General features: G+C 35.5%; 3 protein-coding genes and 1 pseudogene across 3 annotated transcripts; 2 read left to right on the top strand and 2 right to left on the bottom strand.

Moving 5' to 3' along the window:
• Positions 1–7: 7 nt before the first annotated feature.
• Positions 8–1,503, top strand: LOC125198489 (putative UDP-glucuronate:xylan alpha-glucuronosyltransferase 4; the record flags this gene model as incomplete). The annotated part of the gene is made up of 1 exon (XM_048096823.1): positions 8–1,503. A coding segment is annotated over one exon (1,311 nt), but the record flags the coding sequence as incomplete, so codon positions are not given.
• A 1,216-nt stretch (positions 1,504–2,719) lies between these two features.
• LOC125198488 (transcription termination factor MTEF1, chloroplastic-like) lies at positions 2,720–3,889 on the bottom strand. The gene has a single exon (XM_048096822.1). It carries the CDS (start codon positions 3,814–3,816, stop codon positions 2,851–2,853), a length of 966 nt encoding a protein of 321 aa, XP_047952779.1. The 5' UTR covers positions 3,817–3,889; the 3' UTR covers positions 2,720–2,850.
• A 3,776-nt stretch (positions 3,890–7,665) lies between these two features.
• Positions 7,666–10,346, top strand: LOC125198485 (annotated as a pseudogene).
• Positions 10,347–15,203: 4,857 nt separating this feature from the next.
• On the bottom strand, positions 15,204–16,018 carry LOC125198486 (NDR1/HIN1-like protein 1). Its single transcript, XM_048096821.1, has one exon. The coding sequence runs from the start codon at positions 15,950–15,952 to the stop codon at positions 15,347–15,349; it is 606 nt and encodes a 201-aa protein (XP_047952778.1). The 5' UTR covers positions 15,953–16,018; the 3' UTR covers positions 15,204–15,346.
• Positions 16,019–26,623: the final 10,605 nt, after the last annotated feature.

The following is a 26,623-nucleotide window of genomic DNA, read 5'->3' as shown; positions in this document are numbered from 1 at the left end:
CGACCTGTATCCATCGTGGATCAACGAGGACTCCTCCAAGTGCCCCGAGGTACCAATGCCAGTGTTCGAGAACCACAAGGAGCTCGACGTGGTGGTTGCTAGGGTTCCTTCTAATGGATGTGTGGAGATTGGAGTGAGGGATGTTTTTAGATTGCAAGTGAATTTGGTGGTGGCGAACTTGTTAGTGAGAAGTGGGAGAGCCCAAAGTAGGGTTACTACTAGACCTATATTTGCAGTGTTTATAGGGTCAAGTGGGCCCATGTGGGAGATCTTTAGATGTGATGATCTTGTCTTGCAAGATTCTAATTTCTGGATTTACAAACCTCAATTGAGAAGGATAAGACAGATACTACTCACGCCTGTCGGAAGTTGCCAACTCAACAACGAAGTCGTATCGGGTGAAGGCTTACGGGCACAGGCAACCGAGGACGAGAGGACGAAGCAGCCAAGAGAGGCTTATTCCACTATACTACACTCTTCAGAAGCCTATGTATGTGGGGCAATAGCTCTAGCACAGAGCATCATCCAATCAAACACAACAAAAGACCTCGTCTTGCTAGCCGACAACCATGTCTCTCCCGAATCCATCAACGGCCTCCGAGCAGCCGGGTGGAAGATCAAGCGAATCCAGCGGATACGCAACCCTCACTCGAAAAAAAACGCCTACAACGAGTGGAACTACAGCAAGCTCCGCCTCTGGGAACTAGCAGAGTACGACAAAGTTATGTTCATAGACTCTGATTTCATCGTCACCAGAAGCCTAGACAAGTTCTTCGCACACCCGGGAGTGTCTGCCAAGGGAGATAACATAAACCGTTTCAACTCGGGGCTGATGGTTCTTGAACCATCCATGTGCACGTTTAGGACCCTGATGGAGAGGAGGTGGTTGGTGAGATCATATAACGGTGGTGATCAAGGTTTTCTTAATGAAATGTTCCCTTGGTGGCACCGTCTCCCCAACAAAATAAATCATCTCACCTACTTTCCATCAGCTGGTGATCATAAAAATAGAGATCATACGGTGCCCGATGATATATCCGGGATCCACTACCTAGGGTCGAAGCCTTGGTGGTGCTACAGGGACTACGACTGCAATTGGGATATGCCGGAAAGGCAAATATTCGCCAGTGACTCAGCCAACAACATCTGGTGGGATGTTTATGACAAGATGCCGGAGAATTTGAGACAACACTGCTCCTTTACACCCAAAATGCATTCTATTTATAGAGACCATAGAAACAAAGCCAGAGATGCTAACTTACCTGATGGACATTGGAGGATCAAGATCAGAGACCCCAGGCTGAAAAATGTATTGTGATTCCTTATCAAATGAATATACATGATAACTAGTTCCGGCATATTCTGCAGTAATACCGCACATGTTAGAGGTTGTTTGTTCCAATATTTCTCAAATAAACTTTTTTACGTAAGCATCAAAGTCAATTTTGCTACAAAACTTCAGTGAAAATATGGAAAACCTACTTTTACCCGAAAGTAATTGCATGTATGTTGATGCCAATCTGAAAAATGAAAGATATCTTTCATATTAAGTTCACAAAGAGGAAGGAATTACTGTTCAATTTATATGAAGTTCGTCTTCTTTCATCTTGTGGTCATTTATGCACAGGAAATTATCAACCGCACTTTGAACTTCACTTTTGAGTAAATCATTGCCTCTGATAGCTGCAGAAAACTCAGCTTGCAACCACCCCACATCAAGCTCCCTAGAATAAAGCTTCTCGCACAACAACTGGTCAATAAAGTCTCTGATTTCAACTCAGGTCTAATTAAGTCCTGCAATAGAAACCACAGAACATTGCAAAAAGTATGTTAGAACAAAATATAAAGGAGAAAACCGCAATTTGAAAGCACAATAAGAAGTAATCTACCTCTGCTTCCATAGTACCTGGGTGGAACATCTCATGTATCTGAGTGGACTTTTCTTGAAGGGCAGTGGACATTAGTTGCTCAATTCACAGTGGCCCTCTCTAGACCTTGAAGCTTCACTTCATATTTAATAAGAACTGAAGAACATGGCCGTGTAAACATGTCGCAGAAGCTGTCCATTTGTTCAATGGGAAGCCACCATTTGGTTCAACTAACTTTCTACCTGGTCTCAGTAAGCAGTGGGAGAATCTGGTTTCCAAAAAACTAATACTACTACAGTTCTGTAGCATAAATGATTGATTTACAAGAATCCAGATTGATTTTTTTAGTCCATATGTATAAAGCGAAATCATAGAAATCCCAGAAACACTGATGCCAACTAGAAACATTTCTGTCTAATCACAAAATTCACATTTTTAGGCTTTAGCTCCAGTAACAAATATCATAATCCTATATAGAAAATCCATTGACCAATAATGATATTTCTAAATATTTGTCGAAGCATGCTCTAGGATATCATGAGCTGTTATCAGTCTTTCTAGCACTTCCTCAACAAGGCATGTCCTTCCTAGTGCTTCTATATATCAAGGTCATGAAATCTATTGTACTGATACACTAAACCAAACTCGTCCAGTACACCATGAGCAATCGAAACTGAAATAGGTAGTAATCAACAAAACGAAGCTGCTTTATCTCTTACAATTAAGAGAGGAAGGCCTTGAAGAAAATGATTCTACCATATCGAATATCTAGCAAGCAAAGGAGTAGTACATTTCCAGCACTAGCTAGCATTGCTAAAAAAGGGTGGCATTATCAACATAAGACATAGTAATAAACACAACAACATCACTCATCCATAATTCTTAGCAATGATGAATTGAATTAACCTCATAAACATTCACAAGAGTAGAATGTATGTACTGTGCATACATCAATATAAACAAACATCACCAAATTCCCCATCTATGTAACATCATCACCATGAGTATTTATCCAGAACGGAGAACTCCTCACCGGCGCGGATGAGCTACAGCACACCTCCAACCTCGCCCGAAACCGCACCTCGGAGAGCTTCAGCATCGTCGGCAACGCCAAGCACACGCCCTTCTCCACACACATCCCGTGCCTCGGCTTTATCCTATTCTCCAAGCTGAAGGAGAAATAATGGGGGAAAGCCACCAATTCCTTCAAATCCCTCCCCATTTCGACCACGAAGTAATCGAATTTCGGCTCGAAATTCTCCTTAATGCTGTAGCAGAAGAGCGAGGGGAATCTCCTGAACATGGCGATCGTGTCCCTGTAGGAAAACCCTAGCTTCTGCAGGTACTCAATTCTGGGAATAAACTTGGATTCGACGGAGCAGGAGAGGAGGAAGGTGAATTTGCTGACGTCCTCGATGCCGATTGTGCCCTGGAGGAAGTAGAGGGCGGGGCGGAGCTGGCGGTCGACGCTGCAGGTGAGGAGGCGGGGGCGGCGGTGGATGACGCGGCGGAGGTCGGGGGCGGCGACGCGGGCCTCGCGGAGGAGGAAGGTGGTGGCGCGGATGACGGTGGCGGAGGTGGGGGAGGAGAGGAGGTCGGGGCACATGGGGAAGATGCGGCGGAGGTCGGGGACGGTGAGGCCGAGGGAGAGGAGGAAGGCGACGGTGGATTGGATTTGGGAGACGGGGGTGGAGAGGAGGGGAGGGTGGGAGTGGAGGCAGTGGAAGGAGTCGACGCCGAGGGAGTCGAGGTAGAGGATGATTTCCTGGATTTGGGAGGTTTGAGGCGTGGGCGGAGGAACGGGATTAGCAGGGGACTTGATTGAGATGGTTTTGGTTGAAGGAGGAGGGGGAAATTGGAGGTGTTTGGGGCGGGGAGTGGAGGGGAAATTGGGATTGGGGAGGGGGAGGGGAGTGATGGCGGAGGAGAGGTGGAGAGTTTCCTGCATAGTTGCTTGCTACATTGTCTGGAGACGGAGACAGAGACAGAGACAGAGCCAAAACGAGAGAGAGAGGGGAAGGAGATAAGGTGAAGAAGGCGTGTGTTATCTGCAAATCTCCATTTTTGTTTGCTTCCACCTATTTTCAAAAGCTTTTTTCTTTTCTTATTATTATTATTATTATTAAAAGGGTAATTACAATTTACATACAAAATATTTCACCGATATTTCAATTGAATATAAAATTTTTAAGTTAACAAATATCATACAAAAAGTTTAATTAGTATTACGAATTAGTACATTCCATCTAAAATCACTAATAATATTATTATTATTTTTATTTTTTTCCCAAAATTATGCTTAAAAAACATGATATTATTTTCTCTAAATAATATCTTATGCATTGTTATATGAGCATTTCATCAAGCAATGAATTCACATTTAACTTCCAGCTAATATTTATAGCTAATTTTAGAATCGGAATGTACTAATTTGAAACACTAATTAAATTTTTTGTTTAATATTTGTTAACTTAAAATAATTTATACTAATTTGAAACATTGATTTTTGCATGCAAAGTGTAATTACCCCGTTAATAAAAGGCTGTAGTAATTGAAAATGGGGTTATAAGAAAATTCTAGGGGCCCAATACTATAGTTAAGGCCCAATATGGTCCAATAAAATTGACATGGGGTTGAGAGCTTAGGCGCTAAATAGTTCAATCGATCCACTAAGGAGTAAAATTTATGTCCTCTTATTTGGGGTTTTGAGTAAAATTGCAGTGACTCTTCGGCTTGAATACATATATAAACTCCATATAATATATGAAGCACAGTTTATGGGATCGGACTACGGACACCATAAAAAAGGTTGGTGTCGGTGTCAAAGGCACAAGTAGTGTGACGATGAAAGTTAACCTCATCTCTGAAGGTTGGGGTGCAGTTTCCATACCTAGGGTTCGATGACAATTCTAAAGCCCGAATTTAATTGAGTCGTCGACCATGATGGGAAAAGCTAAAGCTTGTAGTAATAATTTAATTAATAATCATTAGAGGGTATATATGTCATTTCATTACCTCGGAGACAATCAAGCCCAAGAACTTGCATGATCATATTTAGATATTCATCGCCAATTAATAACAAATACAGTACAAACTTTTTTTTATTCATAAATTACATGGTAGTATTATTAGTTTAGAAGACGTAAATCAATGTATTTAAAATAAAAAAATTGAATGACTTTAGCCTGATGGCCACGTAGGCGCATTCGAAGGTCGAAAAGCATGAGTCTTTTTTATTAGTAGTGCTTTTCATGGTATATAGTGCTTTAATCTTCTTTTAGCAAGAGAGAGAGAGAGATGATAATTAATGGGATGCTAAATTGCTATCCTATATCATCTCCTGACACACACAACACTTTTCTTTTCTTTTGTTTTTTATTGCACTAGCTTATTTTATTTTTTCAACATACATAGATAGATACTAGTAGTAATTAATCAACTAGGAGCAAGCTTTTCCTAGATTTAACTTATTTGAAGGTTTATTTGTTTTAGTGGGACGTCAAAGCATGGGTCAAATACTTATCAAAAGCAACACACTGTTAAATTTGATTCAAACGAAACTGCTTTAGTGGTAGAAGAGAAGAAAACTTTACATACAGTTTATACAAATGGGTGCTCTTAATTTCAAATTTTGAATGTCTTTTTAAGCCATCAAAGATAGGAAGACCCCTTTTTGACTGAGACTGCCTTTGAATGAAGATAAATACTTACCTATTTTTCATCTATAAAAGTTAATTAGATACCCATCAAAATCAGTACAGCTGAGATATTCAAATGATATTGTGTTAGCCTGTTAGGGTATTAGCAAACTCAAATTTGAAAACAGAAACAAAAAAAAGCCAATAATATTACGAGGTTAGGCATTGTAGTGTAGGAATAAGACAAATATTTAGGATAACAATTTCGAAATATTATTGGTTGCAGAATTTCTCATGTCTTGGCTTGGCTTTGGTCAGTATTTCTTCACTTCTACAGCAAATTAAAGTGTTCTTTTCTCCTTTCCCTCAAAACACACACACACACACACACACACACACACACCATTTTGTAAGTAATTATTGTCATATTGAGTTTTCATTTTATTTCTTTACTGAAATTCATTTCAAAGATTGAGATTGATATGATATGGATGGTGACTATTGCATGGGTTTCATCTCATTCTGTACCCATCACGCTAAGGAAAACGAGCACGCAGCTCAATCAAACTAATTCAAATTAAATAGTTTGACTCATTTTAAGTCTATCTTTGATAGTATGAAAACCCTAGAAACATTTTCTCATAGTATGTCAAATCGAATCTGAAATCAATGCATTTTTAAAAAATATAATAATACTCCCTCTGTCCCTTATAATTTGTCACCTTTTGACCAATTAAAAAATTAGTGGAATGTGGATCCTACCTTTAGTGGTAATGAGTTAGCTGATGTGAACTACCAAAAATGGTAACAGTGAAAGGCGACAAATGTTTAGTACGGACGAAAATAGAAATAAGTGATAAATTTCTGTGGATGCAGGGAGTATATATTTTGGTAATCATTATGGTTCAAATTGAATTTTTGATGCTGCAAGAAAGGAAAATTTTCCACCAATATATTTATTCAACAAAGGGTGTTTTCTTAAAGATTATATTGCCTCGGGATTACCCTTAAATCTTGTCTAATCCATCAAACTAAACTGCACTATCAATATATAAATGAAACATTCTTCAACTCACATTATTGAAGTGTCATTGAATAGTTGGGAAATTCATAATCCCCATGCAAAATAGAAAAAAAGGATGATGCATGCAAAGCTTTTTAAACTTTAGGTTTAGGTTAAGAGAGAGAGAGAGAGTTTGCTTTATATATTCTCTTGGATGTGGAAGCAAACTCATACACAGTTCCCGATTCCTTCAAACACACATCCCCCACACCTTGCTTCACTTTTTAACCTCCTCGTTTTCTGTGTTTATTCATTCTCTACCACAACTATATAATTGTGTTTGTGCCCACAAACAAACAAAAAAGAAAAACAAATTAATCGATCAACATTAGTCATTAGAACTATCATAAAGTGACCTACATATACACAAAATTTTTATCATAATTTAGTAAAATTTGTAACTTTTTTACCCGATTCAGATAACTTTAGTCGTTTGAATGGAAATGCTAAAGTTGCACTTAAGTTGTATTGACCAAACATTCTCCAATAATTCGAAAATTGATTACTAATCTCCAAAGCAAAGGAATACTATATAATAGGGATGGTAATTAGTTTAAGTAAATAATTAATTTAAGCAAAGAATTAATTTAAGTAAATGTAAGCTGCATGAAAGGAAGTGTCCCACTAACACCACATTCCATAAATATGCATAAAATAAAAAAAGATATAAATATGTGGAGAAAGAATGAGATAGAGAGTAAAGCTGATTTGCCTTTGGCATTCCTCCTCCTTGTCATCACATGCATTCCACTCCAAAGTTTGGACTAAGGCACTATTTTCTACATTTATATAATTGCCATCACAACCACAAAAGTTCCATTATTCTACTATACATAAAGATTTAATCACAACTATATATTATTCCTAATACTATATAATAACCTACTCCACTTCATATATTCATTTTTTTACCTCATCTACAAGAAAAGAATTCCCTTTCTCTTCAATCTATATTAAACATCTCTCGACAAGAATTAAATCCCCAACAACAAACACCAACATTTTTTTCTCCCAATTGTCATGCAACAAAAACCAAGTTTAATTTCCTTAGGTTTTCCCTCACCAAACAATCGCAAGACAAATTAGTATACTCGAAATGAGAGGTGCGGCGGCTACTTCTCCTCCCAGCAGCTTCACGGCAGAGGCGGCCGGGTGGTCAAGGTGCAAGGTGCCGGCAAAGCGGCGCGGCCATGCCGTCACGCCGCTCCACGTGGCCACCGCCATGCCGGCAGCCCCGGCGGCCTTTTTCGTGTGGCGTGCCAGACTCCCACTCCCACCCCCTTCAGTGCAAAGCCCTAGAGCTATGCTTCAACGTCGCCCTCAACCGCCTCCCGGCCTCCGCCTCCCAAAACCCTTCCATCTCCAACGCCCTCGTGGCGCCTTCAAGCGGGCCCAGGCCCACCAACGACGCGGCACCACAGACAGCCAGCCCCAGCAGCCCCTAGTGAAGATCCTGTTCAACCACCTCGTCGTCTCGATCCTCGACGACCCCAGCGTCAGCCGGGTCATGAGAGAAGCCGGCTTCTCCAGCACACAAGTCAAAATCAACGTAGAGAAATCCGTCTCCTCTCTCTCTCCCAAATCAAAATTGCAAACCCCAACCATAACCCCTCCTCCTCATCACGTCGTCACTGTCATCGCTCGCATCATCTCCACCACCACCATCATCATCTGAAGATGTGGATGTCATAATCGAAACCCTAATTAAGAAACAGAAAAGGAGCGTGGCCTTGGTCGGAGAGAGCACGGCCGCCTTATCTGCAACGGTAAAAGCCCTAATCCGCAAAATTGAGAGGGGGGAGGCAGCGGAGCCACTCAGAGAGGTGAAGGTCGTGAGCATCCCGCCTCTCTGCAGCCTCCGCGGGACGAGGTGGATATGAGGATGAGTGAGCTCGCGACTCGTGCAGAGCCTTCTCCGGATAGGGGTGGTGCTCTATGTAGGAGATCTCAGTGATTATCTAGAGAAAGAAGGAGGCTACAACATGATCATGGAGATAGGGAGGTTGGTTTGGGGGATTGGGGAGATGGAGAGGTTTTGGGTGATGGGAATCGCCACATTCCACACTTACATGAGGTGTAGAGATGGCTACAATTCTCTCCAAAGTGTTTGGGGCTTTACTCCTCTCACCATTCCTGTTGATACCTTGGCCTTTACCCTTGTCTCCCATAGGTATTTTTTATTTTTTATTTTTATTTTTGATTTATTAAGAAGTGATTAAAGTTGATGATTGTGTTGGTTTAGTGATGAAAGGAGTGGAGGTGGAGAGGATGGAGAGATGGAGCTTTCGTGTGGCGTGGAATGTCGGGAGAAATTTCGGTCGAGCAAGGGATTTGCAGGGGAATGGTAACGAGCGAGCCTCGTCGAGATTGCCTTCTTGGCTTAAAGAAGAAAGTAGAAGACTTAATGACAAAGAAAAGGTGATTTCCTACTATGTATTTGGTTTAGTATTAGTTCTATAAAGTCAAGAAAATAATAGGCCTTTTACTTTTTCACATGACTTCTCAAGATCTTTATTAACATAAGTATATTAGGACACAACTTCTATTTAGTCTATAAATTCCACGCGCTTATGAAGCACTTCACGATTGACATTTGATATTATTGGAGTATGTAATAATTGACTCACTATTAAGGTCAATGTTCTCGTTGATCACAATTCTTCTATGAAGCCACAATATGTACACCACCGTTCTGAGTTGGCTTCCAAACATTCTCGTTGGTTCCTTTGTCGGGCCTCATTTTGTCATACAAATATTCGTCATACAAATAACTAAGTTATCGAACTATTTGTTTGTTTTAGAAATGTGAGATGCGGGAGCTACGCATGAAATGGAACTCATTCTCGAGCTCAACGCACAACCAACCTACATGCAGGTCCGTGGACACATCTTAACCATTAAGGGGGCTTAAGCTTAAGCCCCTACCAAACTAATTTTTTATTTGTATAATATCATCAAAATTTTGGCATTTTGTGTTAATCGTTGCGCAAAAGTTACTATAGTAAAAAAATAGTACTACACGCAAATTATTCTTTTAAAATTTTAAATATACATAGCTTCTACCAAAATAAATTTGTGCATCCGCCCATGTAGGTCCGGAATGCTAAAGAGGAAAATCCAGAGCGATGACGGCATCATCAAAGAAGACACGTGGCTCCTTTTCCTTGGCCCGACAAGAACCAGGCCAAGGAGAAGATCGCCTGAGAGCTGGCTAGGATTGTGTTCGGATCCTATTCAAGCTTCGAGTCGATTGGGGTGAGCGGGAGCTGCATTGACCGGTTTGTAGCGGCGGTGGAGGCGGATCCTCGCCGTGTTTTCTTGGTGGAGGATTTGGAGAAGGCGGACTACGCCTCGAGGATGGGGATCAAGAGGGCGATGGAGAAGGGAGGATCGGAGAGGAGGTTGGGCTCGGCGACGCCATTGTTGTGTTGAGCTGCGGAGTTTTTGATGGTGATCGGAGAAAGGAGGAGGCGGGCGGCGGCGGTGGGGAGTTTTTGGATTTGAATATGTCTTGTGAAGAAGAAGAAGAAGATGGATGTGTTGATAATTTGGGAATTTTTGAAAGTGTGGATAGAAGGGTTGTGTTTGAGATTTAGATTTTGTGGGGATAGTTTTTTTAGAAAGGAAAATGAATTCATTTTCTATGTAAGTTGGGTTGGATTTAAATTTAATTGGGTATAAATTAGTAGTAGTAGTTAGTTACTTCAAAGTTATAATTCTCCATATTCAGTTATGGGTTCCCGCCAACCTCATTAAACATAACTGAAATTCGAATCACTAGTTTTTTGGATAATTCGGTTCAATTTTCATTTCCATAAATTTTTAGTTTTTCGATCGATTTGGTTTGAGAAAAATGAATCGAAAACCGAATATTCACCTCTAAATATAAGAGTAAAATTTAATTCCCATCATTTTCCATTTTTCATAATGTACCAAACTCATAACAATGAATTTAATTCCTACTACTAAGTACTACTCATTTAATTTCCATAGTGATAAAGTTGAAAGTACGTAAAGTACATGTGAACAAAATGCAAGAAAATATATTCAAAATAAAGGAGAAATAAATGTGCATTAATTTGATGAAATGCATTAAAATGTGAACCATTTAATGTGACGAGATAGTAGTAATTAGTAAATTGATGGAACAAATATTAATTTGGGTGTGGTGTGTGTGGAAAGTCAAACTTAGTAGCGGGGGAAAATCGAAAGTTGATGTGAAAGAACTGAAATATTGAAGTGGGAAATGAATAAAAGAAAAAGAAAAAGAAAAAGAAAAAGAATTGGATTGTAGACTAGTTTGGCTTTATCTTTTTTTTACATACATACTTTAACCCACTCAAATTTCGATACACTAATTCCCTTAAAAGGTAGATTTAATTACTAACTAAGATAATTTTACTTGTTCTCCCAAATAAAATGGGTAGTTCTTTGAATTTCAATGCCTAAGTCGTGAAGCAAATGTTTGGCCTTTAAAGAGAGTGATGAGTTTCCTAATCAAAAAATAAAAAGAACGAGAAAAGAAGAAGCTAACAGAGAAAGAATACAAGAACAAAGAAGTAAAAGCAAAATGAAATAACTTGCTTAAGATAAAGGTGAAAATAACTTGTTTTCCTTTTAGTTTTTACGAGGTTAGGAACAAATTAAATAAAATGGAAAAAGCCGATTGGAACCTTTCTTTTTCTAATATGAAATTCAATATATACTAATATTAAAAGCTTTCAACGATGCCGTTGTTACGATATATATATATGGTATACAAATCCAAATAAAGCCATTTTTTTATTAACTTAAGTGACCATAAAACTTTGTATTATTAATACATTTCCATTAAATAAATACTAATGTTAATTGAAATCATGAGGAATTCATAACGTAATAGTAGTTGGCAAAGTGGGAGTAACTTTTCTGCTTTAGAAGGTTTAATCGAGAAAAGCAAAATCTTCCCCTACAAAAATTCAAAAGATAGCAAGCACTACTTTCATGCTTTGTGACGTGTTTTACAAAAAGATTACACTTTTTTCTTCTTAATTTATTTTTCATTATCCATTCTTGACAAAAGATTAACGCTTCACACAAATTATTGATAAATTTTATATAAAACAATAAATTACTACTAATTTAAGTGGGGTTAAGAAACCATGTTAAAACATGCATGCTACTCTAGAATCCTGAAAATATAATAATATGAGAAGATAAAAATAAAATTGAAAGCTTTTTTTTTTTTTTTTTTCTTTTCCTTTTTTTTCTAATAATTAGATCAGAATTTGTTGTGGCTGCTTTTGGAAAAGAGTTCCGGTGAATTACTGCAGATTGTAAAGGAGGAAAAAGGTGATTGATTTAATATTCTTGTCTAACTTTTTGTTTTTCCAAAAACTTATGGATTAAGAGTTAGAAAATCCTTTTTTCAAAAATAGTGTTTTTTATTACTGGATAATATGCAGTTTTTTTATGATGGCATGATATATATAGTTGGGAGTCACAAATCAATTTAGTTGATTATTTCATATGCTGATTTGTAAGCATTTTCTTTCCTTATCTCAAGAATAAACTATGAGATCAATTTTTCTTATTTTGGGTATTAGAATAAATGTATTTATTGACGGATCCAATGAAAACTATTTTATGTGCTGATTTATAGTATTTCGAAAAATATGGTATCTAGTCCAAGAATTTAAGGTTGCTATATATCTATAGACAAAAATCAAACTCTTAATTGTTTGAATAAAAATGAATGAGTTCCATGCCACTTTATTAACCCTTGGACTGAAACCTATTTTTCTATGGATAGTTATCTATAAAAACATTTGACGAATAATATCAATATATTCGAAATTCGAAAGCATATGGAATCTAATTCTACCTCAAAAGGAGGAAGAGAGATACTAGTCATGATGAGTGATTAAATTAAATTAGCATAAGTGTAGAAAGTGGACAGCCCTTTTAACACAAAAGTTGTTCTCTTTTGCACACCTCGTGCATTATAATTGAAAAGTTAACTTTAATCAATTTCAACTTTCTTTCTTACTTTTTTCTATACCTTTAAATGCCTACAATATTCCTTTCTTCCCTTGTTTTGATCTTATAATATTTGGTGTAATCTTGGGGAAAAAAGGTGTCCACATTGTAATAAGAATTTCATTGATTTGCATGGAATAAAGGTGCCTACTACAATCGTTACATATGTATGTTTTGTTTTAAATTTGTGAGTCACATGGCCACCATTAAATGATTCGGTTCCTCGTTGGATGAAAGAATTGGGCCAAGTTAGTGACGACTTCCATAACGTAGTACAGAGTCAATTGCTAAACAAATTATATAAGATGGAGTAGTTAAATTTTGATTTGTTTCACACTGTTTTAAAATTTGATTATAAATCACGAAATTTACTAAATTCACAATTGTTCCATTATTCCCCTTTCTGACAAAGTATGGGATGATGTGGCAACAATTGATTATAATTACATTACACATCAAATAAACATGTAACACCCTATGAGTTAACCTTTCTAATAATGGTCATAAAATTACCATGTTTTTAAAATCGGTCATTACATCATCGTGTATTTCACTGCAAATGAGATGGATAAGATAATTGCAAACTTCATGATTTATGATTTGGTTTTGAAAATTGTGGGACTAACTAGCTTTATTTTTGACGATCGCTTAGGATGTATTTAACAATTTCTTCATTCATTGCAGCAAAAGGCAATTCCGTCGCTTGGCAGCCCCACACCTCCCGACATCACTGAGTGCTAAATCAGATGCGAGATTCTTATAGCCACAGTTTCTTCATTCATATATTACATAATAGTAGTATACGTTAATAATAACAATAATAATGATTTATTTTAAAAAATAATATCACCAGCCCATTTACGCCTAAGCCCAACCAACACAAGCACGGGATGGGCCGATATGGGTATAGATTCAAATAGGCCTACGCCGTCTAGGCCCAATTCACCTTTTGTTTTCTTTTGCTATATACTCGAAGCTGGTCTTTCTTATAATCATGTTAAAAACATTTAATGTAGTAGTATAATTTGTCTTTTCCTAAAACCTTTTATTCATTAATATAGGAAACATTCATGGATTTAGCTTTACTTCATCTGAAAATAATTTTTTATTATTTTTTTCAATTTTGTTAAAATCAAATAATATTTTCTTCAATAGCTAATATGAATATAAGATTTTTATTACAAATAAAAATTGCTATTAAATGCAAACCAGAATTTTTATGCAATCAAATAGGATATTTTTAAAAATTAAATAAGACTTTATTAATGTTATAAACAATACTCCCTCCCACCTAGACATGCCCACGGTTCGTAAACCGACGGTCTCGGTTCGGAAATGTGGAACCGGAACCGAACCGTGAGGCTATTTCATGGTTCCGGTTTGGAACCGCCGGTTTTTCGGCGGTTTTTAATGGTTTTCACGGTTCCGGTTTGGAACCGTTTGGAACCGAGGTTCCGCAGCAGCTCGGTTCATAAAATTTGAAACCGGAACCGATCCACGCTCAAAATATGCGGTTCCGGCTCAAAAAGTACAAGCCGTTCGAATCGAACCGGTTACGGTTCCACGCTTAACCACCGAATCGAAAACCTTGGGCATCTCTACTCCCACCATAGTTTAAAGATCTATATTAGTACCATTTTAAGATGTATACTACTTAAAGATCTATTTATTTATTTATTTATATATTAGATAAATGGATACTCACACTCAACTAAATATTTTATCCCATAAACCAGAAATTATTGATGTAATATTCTTACTGAATATTTTCGGATATGCGAAGATCCTTTAATATAAATATTTTCGGAGTAGTATATAGGAGACTCAGAGTCGGTGGAATGACTTGTGGGTCAAATTTATTCTGAAATATTGACTTCGGGAGGATGAAATTCAATGCACTTCATATGATCTAAAAGACTTGTATAATAAAGTGAAGGGATATCGATATGATCCCATATTTAAAACAATGTTTAGGAACTTTATTGGCTTTGAGATCATTATTATAGATTGACACAATTTAAAATAGACTTTGATAGTGGAAAATATACAATAAATAAAGTATGAGATATAAATTATAATTAAGTAATTACTGTAAATTTCTTAGTTCACAACGTTGTGAATATAAAATCTGATTATATTTGTATAATCTTCTTCGGAAAATTTATATGGGGTTTAGAAATAATCTTGTTATTTTACTATAAATATAAATTAATGTTTTGAAGTGGAATGTCGAATGGAAGAAACACTTTTAAGCTCCCGCAAAAAAAGCAAGTTATATAAAAATAAAGGAAAGAAGTGTCCAATAGTGCAAGATTTACATAAAAATTGGGAAGAAAAATACAATTTCTTCCCATCCTAATAGTGACTGTGACCTCACATCAGGCGGTGCTAAATTATTGAAATTGTGACTAGAAATTGTGGGAAAAATTGACTAGTTAATAAAGTGACAAAAGAATACCGATACATACGGTTACAAGAAAAAAATATTAAGACGGTGGCGTAGTTTGATAAAATTGTACAAGCTTGAAGCGGCCACTGTCACATGGCTTTAAACACACTCATAAATACATCTCCAAATAAATTTAATAAACTATAGTAGTTGTATGTAAATTAATGTAATTTTTAATCGTCATAATCATTAATTAATCAAGTGTAATAATACAAGATTGCGAATTTCTACATTCACCTGATAATCTCCCACATTATTTCCATTAAATATGATTATAATAAAAAAATACAGAAAAAAGAAATGAAAATAATCAAACATTAACACTACATCTCTGTGAAAGCTGATACTTAACTGAATTTCCGACAACAATGCCGGTGTTCTTGCTATTTCCGACGGGGATATATGCGGCGCAGGCGACGTGGAGGTGGTAGCGGCCTGAGATGAACGACCCGACCTTCCAGCGGACGCGGCCGTTCATCTTGACAAGTAAATTCACGGCGCCGTCAGCGGCCCGCCTGGCGGCAAGTGGGCCGTGGAGGCCGGCGCCCGCAGGAGGACCACACGTCGACGTCCTGGCCCGGTAGACGTTGGGGATCGCCGTGGAGTAGCTGATCTGCTGGCTCCGGTAGGTGGCGTAGGCGCTGAGGCGGTCGTAGTAGACGCCGATGCGGGCGTTCGGGTTGCGGGAGCTCACGGTGACTTGGACGGTGGCGGAGATGACGTTGGCGGCGGAGATGTTGAGGTTGAAGATGGTGGCGTCTTGGAGGGTGAACCGCGGCTTTTTCGGCTGGAGGATGGCCCACACGATGAGGACAACGAGGGCGACGACGAAGACGAAGGTTAGGAGGGCCGCAGCCCACCGCCTCGCCCTATTGCGTCGCACGGTTTCATGGTGGTCGCATACTTTTTCCGACATGGCGGTGGAGGCGGAGGAGGAGGAGGAGGAGAATGGGACTTGGGTGTATAGTAGTATGTTGTGAGAGTGGAGATATATATAGGAGATTGGTCTTTAGTTAAATTCTAGTTTGTTATATACTCCTTCGTCCGATAATTGCCTCACTTTCGATAAATATTGGACGTATTGTTTCATAGACTTTGATTAGAGTGAAATAGTAAGTATTTGATATGACAACCATAATTTATATGAGGCTTAATATGTGATAATTAATCATTCGTATATGTGTAAAAATATTTATAAGTAATGTATATTATTGGCAATATGGAGAATAATGTACCATCTCTAATAACAGAAATAATAAGTGAAATGTATATGTTATTTCCTATCAAGCACAATATTGCTTTGTCAAATTCAACAAGATTTTATTATACAAGAAAAAGACGAAAAAGAAGGAAGAACACCAAGCTATATACCCAAATTTTTAGTAATTTATCTTTTATTGTACTCGTCAACTTTTATGTTAATATCAACAATTTAACATGTTTTTATAAACTTCAACTAGATAAGAGGCAAGATGTACTATTGGAATTCACTATTGGAATAAATGAATATAATCAAATGTAAACTCTAAATACTGTACAAATTCTAAATTATGATCTGGATCGTTAATAAATGTTAACAGATTACAAAATAATAGCAACAGAAAATATCAATACGTGTCTACGTTGACACCGTATTGACATTGTGTTGACGTTGTGTTGACACGCTTGAAAAGTTTGGAGTTTGCACTTTATCACTATCCTTGGAATAAATGTATGATTTGGTTTTAGATTTCTTTTGCCTAAGTACAAAGTTGAGTATTATTTGGTGTATCAATTATGTATAGAAGACTATTTCATAATTATATCAAGAGATGAATTAAATTAAATTAAATAACATTTGTACGAGTGCTTTAATAGCCAAAAGACAAAAGGCAAAGAATATGGAAAGTTTCGCTTCTTTGCAAAATTAGTTCACGTATGCCCGCATATATTGAAGTGGTTTGTCACATTAGTATATAAATATAAAATACTTCAATTCGTAAGTATTAAAACCGATAAATAAAAATAAAGAACTTATATGCTGGTAGATTTTAAACAACACCGTAATATAAATTTGTTAGATTGTGAAAGTACACTAAATTTATTAGATTGTGAAAATGTGTGCATTGGTATACACTAAATTTATTAGATTGTGAAAATGTGTGCTTTGGTATACACTCGTAACAAACTATAGGGAAAATCAAATTTTGATTTGTTTAAGCCATGCAATCAACGAGTACCATGTTTTTTAATACTTCAAAGATAAATGTTCATGCAAGTTATGGATTTGAGGCTATGTGAATCCAATCATGTTTTGATTCTGAAGATAGGAGATGAGTTTCGCAAAGTTGGTCATAATTCATGCGGCATATGAGTTCTCGTAAGATTAAAAATTGATTGAAAACCTCGAAGTCAAATAATACTCATTCTATTTTAAAAAATAGACAAGTTTTACTATTTTGGGCAGTCCATCAAAATTAGACTAATTCTAATATTGGAATGTTTTAAACTAATACTAACCATAAACATCATTCCAAGTCGTACAATGCCTTGATTAATGGGCGTGCAAGGTTGAAAATGTTTGGGGCACTTTGGATCTTCACGTACATGATCCGCAAGGTTGTATCACCCGATGTGGTAACTTATACCGAATTGAGTCAATGGTTGTGTGATGCTAAATTGATGGATGATGCTTGCATTTTGTTGAAGAAAATGAAATATGTGAAAATGAAATATGTGAATACCACGACATTCAACATACTAATCGTTGTCTACTCCAAAGATGGAAACACCGAAATGACGTGTTTTCACTCCATCATATCCTTAAACAATATGCAAGCCTTTCCGGTGTATCCACTTTGAAGAGAGCGTCAACTAGAGGGGATGCCCGATCTTTATGAAATGACCCATCACCGGAAATACAAGATCTATACGATGCAAGATCCGATAGCGCAGGATGTAAAGTTGTTGATCGGACACCCCTTTGACGTTTCTCATCAAACATTTGGAATGCGTAAGAGGGCTTACCTATCTTTGTAGCAACGTCTATCGGCTATTATAATGGTAAGCGCACGCGTATATAACTTGCCACATATTGTGGAAGAGCTTCTCAATTTCTTCCATACCGTGCAATTTTGTCCAATCACACACTTTTGTCCAATCATGACCTCCCATATTACTTGGACTTGCTCACTCGTATTATCAATTTCTAGCTATGCATTGAAACCCGACATTATACAATAAAAATAATTACTACTACTATAATTTTAATTCAAAACATTGAACTCGAAATGAATCCTAAATTGATCCTCAACAAAGTTCCCTCAAGCAACTTTTCCTAGCTCAAATTGACATAATAAATCTGCCTTAGTTCAAATCGAAAACAACTAGTATAATAAATTCTCGCCCTAGCTCAAATCGAAAACAACAAATATTTCCTATTTTTCACAAGATAAGACAAGAGGAATAAGGAAAAATTCTTACCGCAATGAGTGTGGAGCTTCAATAAACTTCAAGAGAATGGATGGAGGAGACGAGATTTAGGGGCTGTGGCCGACGACGTTGGAAAATTCGCAGTGGAACAATGTCAACAATGACTTCGATCGACATTGTGTTGACATTCTATTGACATCGTGTTGCCATCAAAATCATGAAATTTTTACACCGTGTTGACACTGCGTTGAAAAGTTTAGAGTTTATATAATATATGAGTTTACACTTTATCACTACCCTTGAAATAAATGTATGATTTGGTTTTAGATTTCTCTTGCATAAGTACAAAGTTGAGTATTATTTGGTGTATCAATTATGTATAGAAGACTATTTCATAATTATATCAATAGATAAATTAAAATTAAATAACACTTGTATGAGTGATTTAATATCCAAAAGGACTCCAAAATATGTCATTGTCATGGACAAAGACAAAAGACAAGGAATATGGAAAGTTTCTTTTCTTCTTTGTAAAATTAGCTCACATATGCCCACATATATTGAAGTGGTTTGTCATATTAGTATATACATATAAAATACTTTAATTCGTACGTATTAAAACTAATAAACATAAATAAAGAACTTATATGCTGGTAGATTTTAAACAACACCATAAGTTGTGATATAAAATATAATAGTGATAAGTTGTACTTTATACTTAAATGAAAGCTCAGTCGTGAATGTGGAAATAAAATTAGAGAAAAATATATACTTCACATGTTCTACATGTTAATAGTTATCAACTATCTTTCTAAAACTAGGATCATATATGGATATTAATTAAAAAATATTACTATTGTAAATAGTCCAGTTTGACATAATACTAGTAGAAATGAAGTGGTTGCTAGCTCCCAAAGAATTATGTACAAGCAAAATGTGGATTGAAAAATAAACGTATGATGGTATTATAAGTGATTGTGTTGGCCGCTAGTTTATGAGAAAAGCTTGCCAAAGAGAAGAAGCGCTTTATCCAATCGTCCATTCTTGCAATATCCATTCATCAAAGTGTTATAGGTAACAAGATCTGGGTCAACTTTGGCCTCCCCATGGAATCAAGGACTTGTTGCGCCTTTGTCCATCTCACCTCCAAACAGTGACCTCAATAGCGATGTGTACGCCACGTATCGACTCCACCATATCCCTAAACAACATAGCAGCCTTTTTTGGGGTTTCCATCTTTGGAGTAGACATTGATCACTATGTTGTATGTCGTGGTATTCGCCATCCGAAGACTTCATTTCCTTCAACATTATGCAAGCATCATTCATATATTTGGCATCACAAATGTCCTAAATCAACATGGTATACGTTATCGTATCGGGTGATACACCCTTGCGGATCATCTTCAAAAGATCGAGTGCGCCATAAATCCTTCGAGCCTTGCACAACCCATTAATCACGCCACCGTAAGATCCGCACGAACAAATCAAATGCGTCGACCCTTTCTAGCTTTGAGGAGAGCGTCAACACCACCTTGTATATTGTTTAAGGATATGCTAGAGTGAAAAACACCGCCTTTTCGTGTTTCCATCTTTGGATTAGACACTGATTAGTATGTTGAATGTCGTGGTATTCTGCATTTCATTTTCTTCAACGAAATGCAAGCATCATCCATCAATTTAGCATCACACAACCCCGACTCAATTCGGTATAAGTTACCACATCGGTGATACACCCCTTGCGGATCTTGTTTGACTAAAGATCCAAAGCGTCCCCAACATTTTCAACCTTGCACAACCCATTAATCAAAGGGATTGTACCACTAGACATCGGTTCAAAGTTGAGCCAGATCTTGTGACGTTTAACACTTTGATCAACAGATATTGCAAGAAGGGCCTATTGGGTTAAACATTTCTCCACTTTGGCAAGCTTTCTTCTCACAAATTGGCAGCCAATACAACTACTTATACTTACCCTCATACATATGCCTCGACACTTTTCAATGAAATAAGATATAAATGAAGTATTCCCCTGATAGGAAGACATACAACGCTTATGTCATTGTGCGAAGTCTACCGAGGATAAATGAGTTGATCAAGTTGGTACCAGTTCTCGATGATATGCACCAAGAGCAATCCACGTGGACATTTCTACTTTGTCGATGTAGATCGATTGGGAAGAAGAATATATGATTTGGCATCGTGGATCAAGTTGTGAAGAAAGTGATAGATGAGGAAAGAGATCAAGTTAGCATCATGAAATACAATTGACAAGACTTACTAAATTGAAATATTGTAAGAAAACAATTGATTTTATCTTGGATTTTAATATTTTGAATATTTTTTAATTACAAAATTTTTTGAAGATTGCTTTCTAGATAGATAGGTTGCTAGAGCTTCTCATCCATGATCTACTTTCTTGATTTCTTAGCTACTATTGTTAGATGTCACTAACTGTTTATAATATGGATATGTTGTTAACTATGTAATGGTAGTGGGTATTTGTGCTCCAAGTTATCAACGTTGCAAAAATTCTAATTATGTTTCATTAGTATGTTAATGTGTTGATTTTGGGCTGCTACTCTCGAATAAAGCCGTAAATTTTATGTTGGGGGAGAGCAAAACCTAGATATTCTTTAATGTTGGCATCGCCGAAAATTTTGTAATGTGAACAATGGAGAATTGCAAAACATATTCTAGATGCATAATGAGAGAAAAAATAGAGAATGCATACTAGAAATTAGAAATATATATGTGTTATCGTTAAAAAATAAGGTACAAGTAAATTAGAATGTAATACGAAAGTCGGATATATATAAATAAAATGACACGTAGAAAACTATTGGACATAAAAGTGCAAGAAACTAAAACTTTTTTTTATAAGCTGAAGGATTTGAACTTGTGAAAATAAAAATAAAAGAAGGAAAAAACAAATACTTGAAAGTAAAAGTGTAAGAAAATAAAACTGATTCATAAGCTGAATGAATTGAACTTTGGGAACATAAATCAAACTCCTGAATACTCCATATAAAAGCGTAAGAAATTAAAGCAAGGAAAAAAATGAATTTTAGGCTCAAGAGGGAGTCGAACTTGAGAACATAAAAATGTAAGAAAATTAAACTTAAACAAAGGATAAAAATATAGATCTGGGACTATAGCTTGAAACCAATGCCCTTACTCATAATCTTCTTCTTTTGAAGTAGGATATATATATAATAATTTCATGGTTTGGACAGTGACCAATCCCGGAGATCGACATTGTTGTTAAATTAGAAAATTGAAAGGAAATGGACTAGAATTAGATTAATATGGATTAAGTAATTATAGTTGGGCTACAATTACATTAATCCATGAGCCCAACAATCATGGAACCTAGTGATCTTCATTTATATAATGGTTAGTTATTCTCCATTGTGGGGCATGAGAAATAACGTAACATTAGAGAGAAAATACGTAAAGCTTTGTAGAGAGAATTCCTAGCATTCTTCTACGGAGATGTACCGGGATAGTTCCCGCATCGGATTGGATTGCACGTGGACCTCGATAGTAGTGGATTCAACTCGCATGATTCATCGAAGAAAACAACACAACAAGTAAGATTTAGTTCCGTTGTGTTTTACATGCTCAACTTACAATATGATTATGAATCTAGATCTCGTATTCTTGTATGCAAATTCCGAGGCTCATTAGATGAATACAAGAAAACTCCAACAAAATATGAGAGGGATAATTGTATTTCATTGCTCAATGATTTCTTAATTACTACTCATGTTCTCTTTAAATAGAGATTACAGAATATATATATATATATATATATATATATATATATATATATATCTATATAGAGTCCTATTATCCACAAATCCACTCTTAAAGACCGAACCACCGAACCCTACCAAATTAGGGCTTTTAGATCTAGTTTTTTATGGATAAAATACTTTCGCCTTCATCACGAGCCTATTTTAATTCATCCGAAGGTAAATAAGTCATACTAACATGTTACTAAGATTTAACTTCGTCGAATGTATTACTTCATTCTAGTAGGTTTTTACTTCATTCTAGTGAGTTTTTATCATTCCGAGTTTTACTTCATTTCAAGCACGTAAATGTGGTTTCGCGTTGCGGTCGGTCTTTCTCTCTACAATATCTATCACCAACGTCATGACGCTAATATGGTTTAATAAACACATTGAATAATGTAATAAATTGTTGGAATGAAGTATGTGTAGAAGCATTTGAAGTACGAATGAAGTAATAAAAATATATAATGAAGTAACATGGCTAGTAATGAAGAAGAAAAAATTTCGCAGCAGACATCTCATCAAAAAAACTAGATCTAATGCTTGTCAGTCTTTCTCTACAATATCTATCACCAACGCCATGGTGCTAATATGGTTTATAAACACATTAATAATATAATAAATTGTTGGAATGAAGTATGTGTAGAAAAGCATTTGAAGTAAAGAATGAAGTAATAAACCTATACAATGAAGTAACTATGGGCTAGTAATGAAGAAGAAAAAATTTGCAGCAAAGACATCTCATCAAAAAACTAGATCTAATGGCCCGGATTTGGTCTCTAGTTCGGTCTTTAAGAAGGGTTTGACATTGATCACAACTCTATATATATATATATATATATATATATATAGAAGGAAAGTATGAATCTATTCTTAGAGTATTAATGTAGTATAAACGTGAGGATTCTAATGAATATCTTCTATTTTTTCTAACAAAAGAATCTATTAACTAATTACTGTTAGTGAGTTTAAGTAGTGCGTGGACATATATTAAAATTTTTGTTTATTGCATTTTAAGGTGTGAGCCACACTTTTTTAAAAGAAGAAAGGATCCATTCCGCTGTACGAAAACTTGAATTATAATTTAATTCTAAACCTTTTATACGATATACATTAACAAAAAAATGGATTTTGAAAAAATTAATTATGCACACGCATTCACCGCAACAGGTGTTTAGTATGTGTAGTGTATATCTCTGTGTGCGTGCAGTGTGTGTGACTAGGACAATTACTTGCACAAATATTTATATGAATATTGGATAATATGAGAAGTACTTAAAAATAATAGTAGACTTTGAGATCCTCATCCTCAAACCATTTTCATTTATTAAAAATAGATGCATCTTACAAAGACACATCACATTGCAATATCTCCGGAAACATAAACCTCCCTCGCATTCTTGACAAGGAGATCAAATTCAAGAATCTAGCTTTGGAGGGTAATAATAATACTATAATAAAGTAGTGTGTGGACATATATACCAAAATTTTGTTTGATTGCATTTGGTTGGGGTCACATATTACTTATTCTCGTGCTCACTCTTTCTAGACACGAGTTAAAGCAAGAGCTAATCTTAGATTTTGGGTGAAAAAATGGACTTAATTATGTCTTTCTTTAGAATTTATTAACTAATTATTATTGTTGAGCGGTAAATACTTTAATGGTAATAAGTTAGAAAAGAGGAATGCGAAACTATAATTTATTGTGTTAATTTATATTTACATGCAAGTGTAACATAAAAAATGTCATCACTAAACAAGAACAAATCTGCAGCCAATCATGTTCCAATTAATTTATAGCAAGATAAATTTCCAGCATGTATGTATAAAATATGAAATACAACCAAAACTGCAATTGCTACACCACTATCTAAACGAGAACAAATCTGCAACCAATTATGTAAGAACAAATTTGCACGTATATCTCATTGAATTTCGATCATAGGAGAAATACTAAAAAATTATTTCAACTATGAAATATATTTAGATTTTAGGTTTGGGAGGATGTGCAATTTTGTGCAAACAACTCCGCGTGCTTTTTACCGCTGCCAGTCCGGTTGCTGAGCCCCTGCCTTCGTCTCGCGTGCAAGTAGTAAGGGCATATGCGTTGGTAAATTTGATTTTTTATTTTTATTTTTATTTTTTTTTAAATTCGAAATTAATTTTTAAAAAAACGTTTTTAAATAAAAAAAATATTTTTCCACTTCCCAAAAAATTATATCGTTTTCTACCTACTTTTAATTTATTTTTCAATTTTTTCCCCCAAAATTCACATTTTCATCTATAAATACTCCACTTCAACATTAAAAAAATCACATTCTCTCATCTTTTTTCTCATACTCTCATCTTTGTAGGATTTTAATTATGTATTTTTTTATTTTCTAGGATTTTAATTATGTATTTTTATTTTTTAAGATTTTAATTATGTAATTTTTATTTTTGCCCTTCTCTTAGCTAAGAGCACGAACGGAGATCTTCTTACAAGCATATTATTTGAAGTAAACATAAACCTTACATTCTTCCATATTCTTCCATTGTTATCATTCTTTCTAACTTTTTCTTATTTCTCTCATATTTTACCTGTTATTTTTCCATCTCTATCTTTCTTTACAAATTTATTATTAAAATACTTGTCGTCCATGTATAAGGTTAATTTTCATAGACAAAGAGAAAGAATATTAATTTCATGCGTATTTTACGTCGCTATAAATCGGCTATAAATTAATGCATCATCTGCATGTAGTAATATTTCATTATCTCTGGAAAAAAATACTACTCCATTTGTTCCACAGTAAGAGTTATTTTATTTTCTATATTTATTTTGAAAAAATAATACTAAGAAATAGTTAAAATGGACATAGAGTAAAGTAAGAGAAAAAATAATATCAAGAAGAGTTTTATCTATAATAATATCTTTCTTACTTTACTCTTTCTTTACTTTAACTATTTATAACTATTTTTCCAAAACGAGTGCAGAAAATGAAATGACTCTATAATATGGAACGAAAGGGAGTACCATAATAAATTAATAATAAAGCCTTACCATAACTAATAAAAAAATGATTTTCAATTTTACCTAAGCTTATTTTTAGCTTAGAATTCGAATATTTCCTCTTATTAACCATTTCAAATTCGTATTTTCTCATCCGCTTGGCTACCCTGGCCGCGTGTCGCCTTCCTCTCTGCAGCGCCGTTCGATCAATCAATTTATTTTCACTGCGTGTGGATCCGGATCTCAATCCATCCGCAGGTTCTATTTAATTTTTTTTTTTCAAACTTGTTTGTATTTAATTAAATGCCATTGTGATTTTTTATAGTTTGATTAGAGAGGATTTTAAGGGAATCGGCGCTGACTTAGGTGATTTGCGATATTTTTGAATTATAATCTGAATTCTATGTTTATTACAGTACAATAGTTGTTGAAATATGAATTGCTATTATCTTGATACACCCATGTTAAAAAACTCACATTAACAAAGAAGCTGAACATTGAAATAGAAACAAATTTGGAAATGATTAAAACAGGGGTCACAATTGATCTCCACATAATGTTTATATATTGTTACCATGCGTATTTATTGTGTAGGTTGCATTCAACTAAATCCTCCCTGCATCCCTTCTCCCTCTGTATCCGAGACAATGGATACTCTCTTCTCACTCCCTTACCCACGACTTTCACATTAATTTGCATAGTTATAAGTTAGTAATAACATGAAAGGATTTCATTGAAAATAAAAAAAATATTACCAATCCTAGTAATTTGGATGCTAATTAAAAATCCTAAAGATGTAAATCTCATCTACATTGGAAAATCTCCATCTACACTTAAATCTAAATTCTAAACCTCTGTCGTTTTCTTTATCGGGCGCCAATTCTATTGTGAGATGTAAATTCTTAAAAATTGACGATAAGGAAAAAAAAGAGGGAAGTACGTGCTTACTTATTAGATGAGATTCCATCCCCCCATCAAAGAAACCTAGCAGCAGTTCAGTATAATAAGAGAATCCCTGGTGAATTCATCCGGTATTTGCTATTATTATAATTAGGTTGTTCAGTATTTGTTGTATTACTATTTGTTATCTTGATTGCATTGATTAATTAAAATAAAAGAAATGGAAATGAAAAGAAGAAAATTTTAGTTAGCTGCTGTGTTCATCATTAATCTCCACATTAGCTACCTATATCATTAATCATCAATTTTCATTACAACAAGTTTTCTTCTCTGAAAAATACATATAAGTTTCCCTTTTTATTGTGTAGGTTTCTATTACTTACCTCCTTCCTACATACCTTGTCCTTGTACCACTATGGAAGGCAGACATATGCCTGAAGCCTAAGCCTGACACTTATGTCTATTATCGTGATAATGTTCCTTAT

Source organism: Salvia hispanica, unplaced genomic scaffold (assembly GCF_023119035.1).
Source record: "Salvia hispanica cultivar TCC Black 2014 unplaced genomic scaffold, UniMelb_Shisp_WGS_1.0 HiC_scaffold_153, whole genome shotgun sequence".
Taxonomy (NCBI): Eukaryota; Viridiplantae; Streptophyta; class Magnoliopsida; order Lamiales; family Lamiaceae; genus Salvia; species Salvia hispanica.
This window is presented reverse-complemented; position numbering and strand designations above follow the sequence as displayed.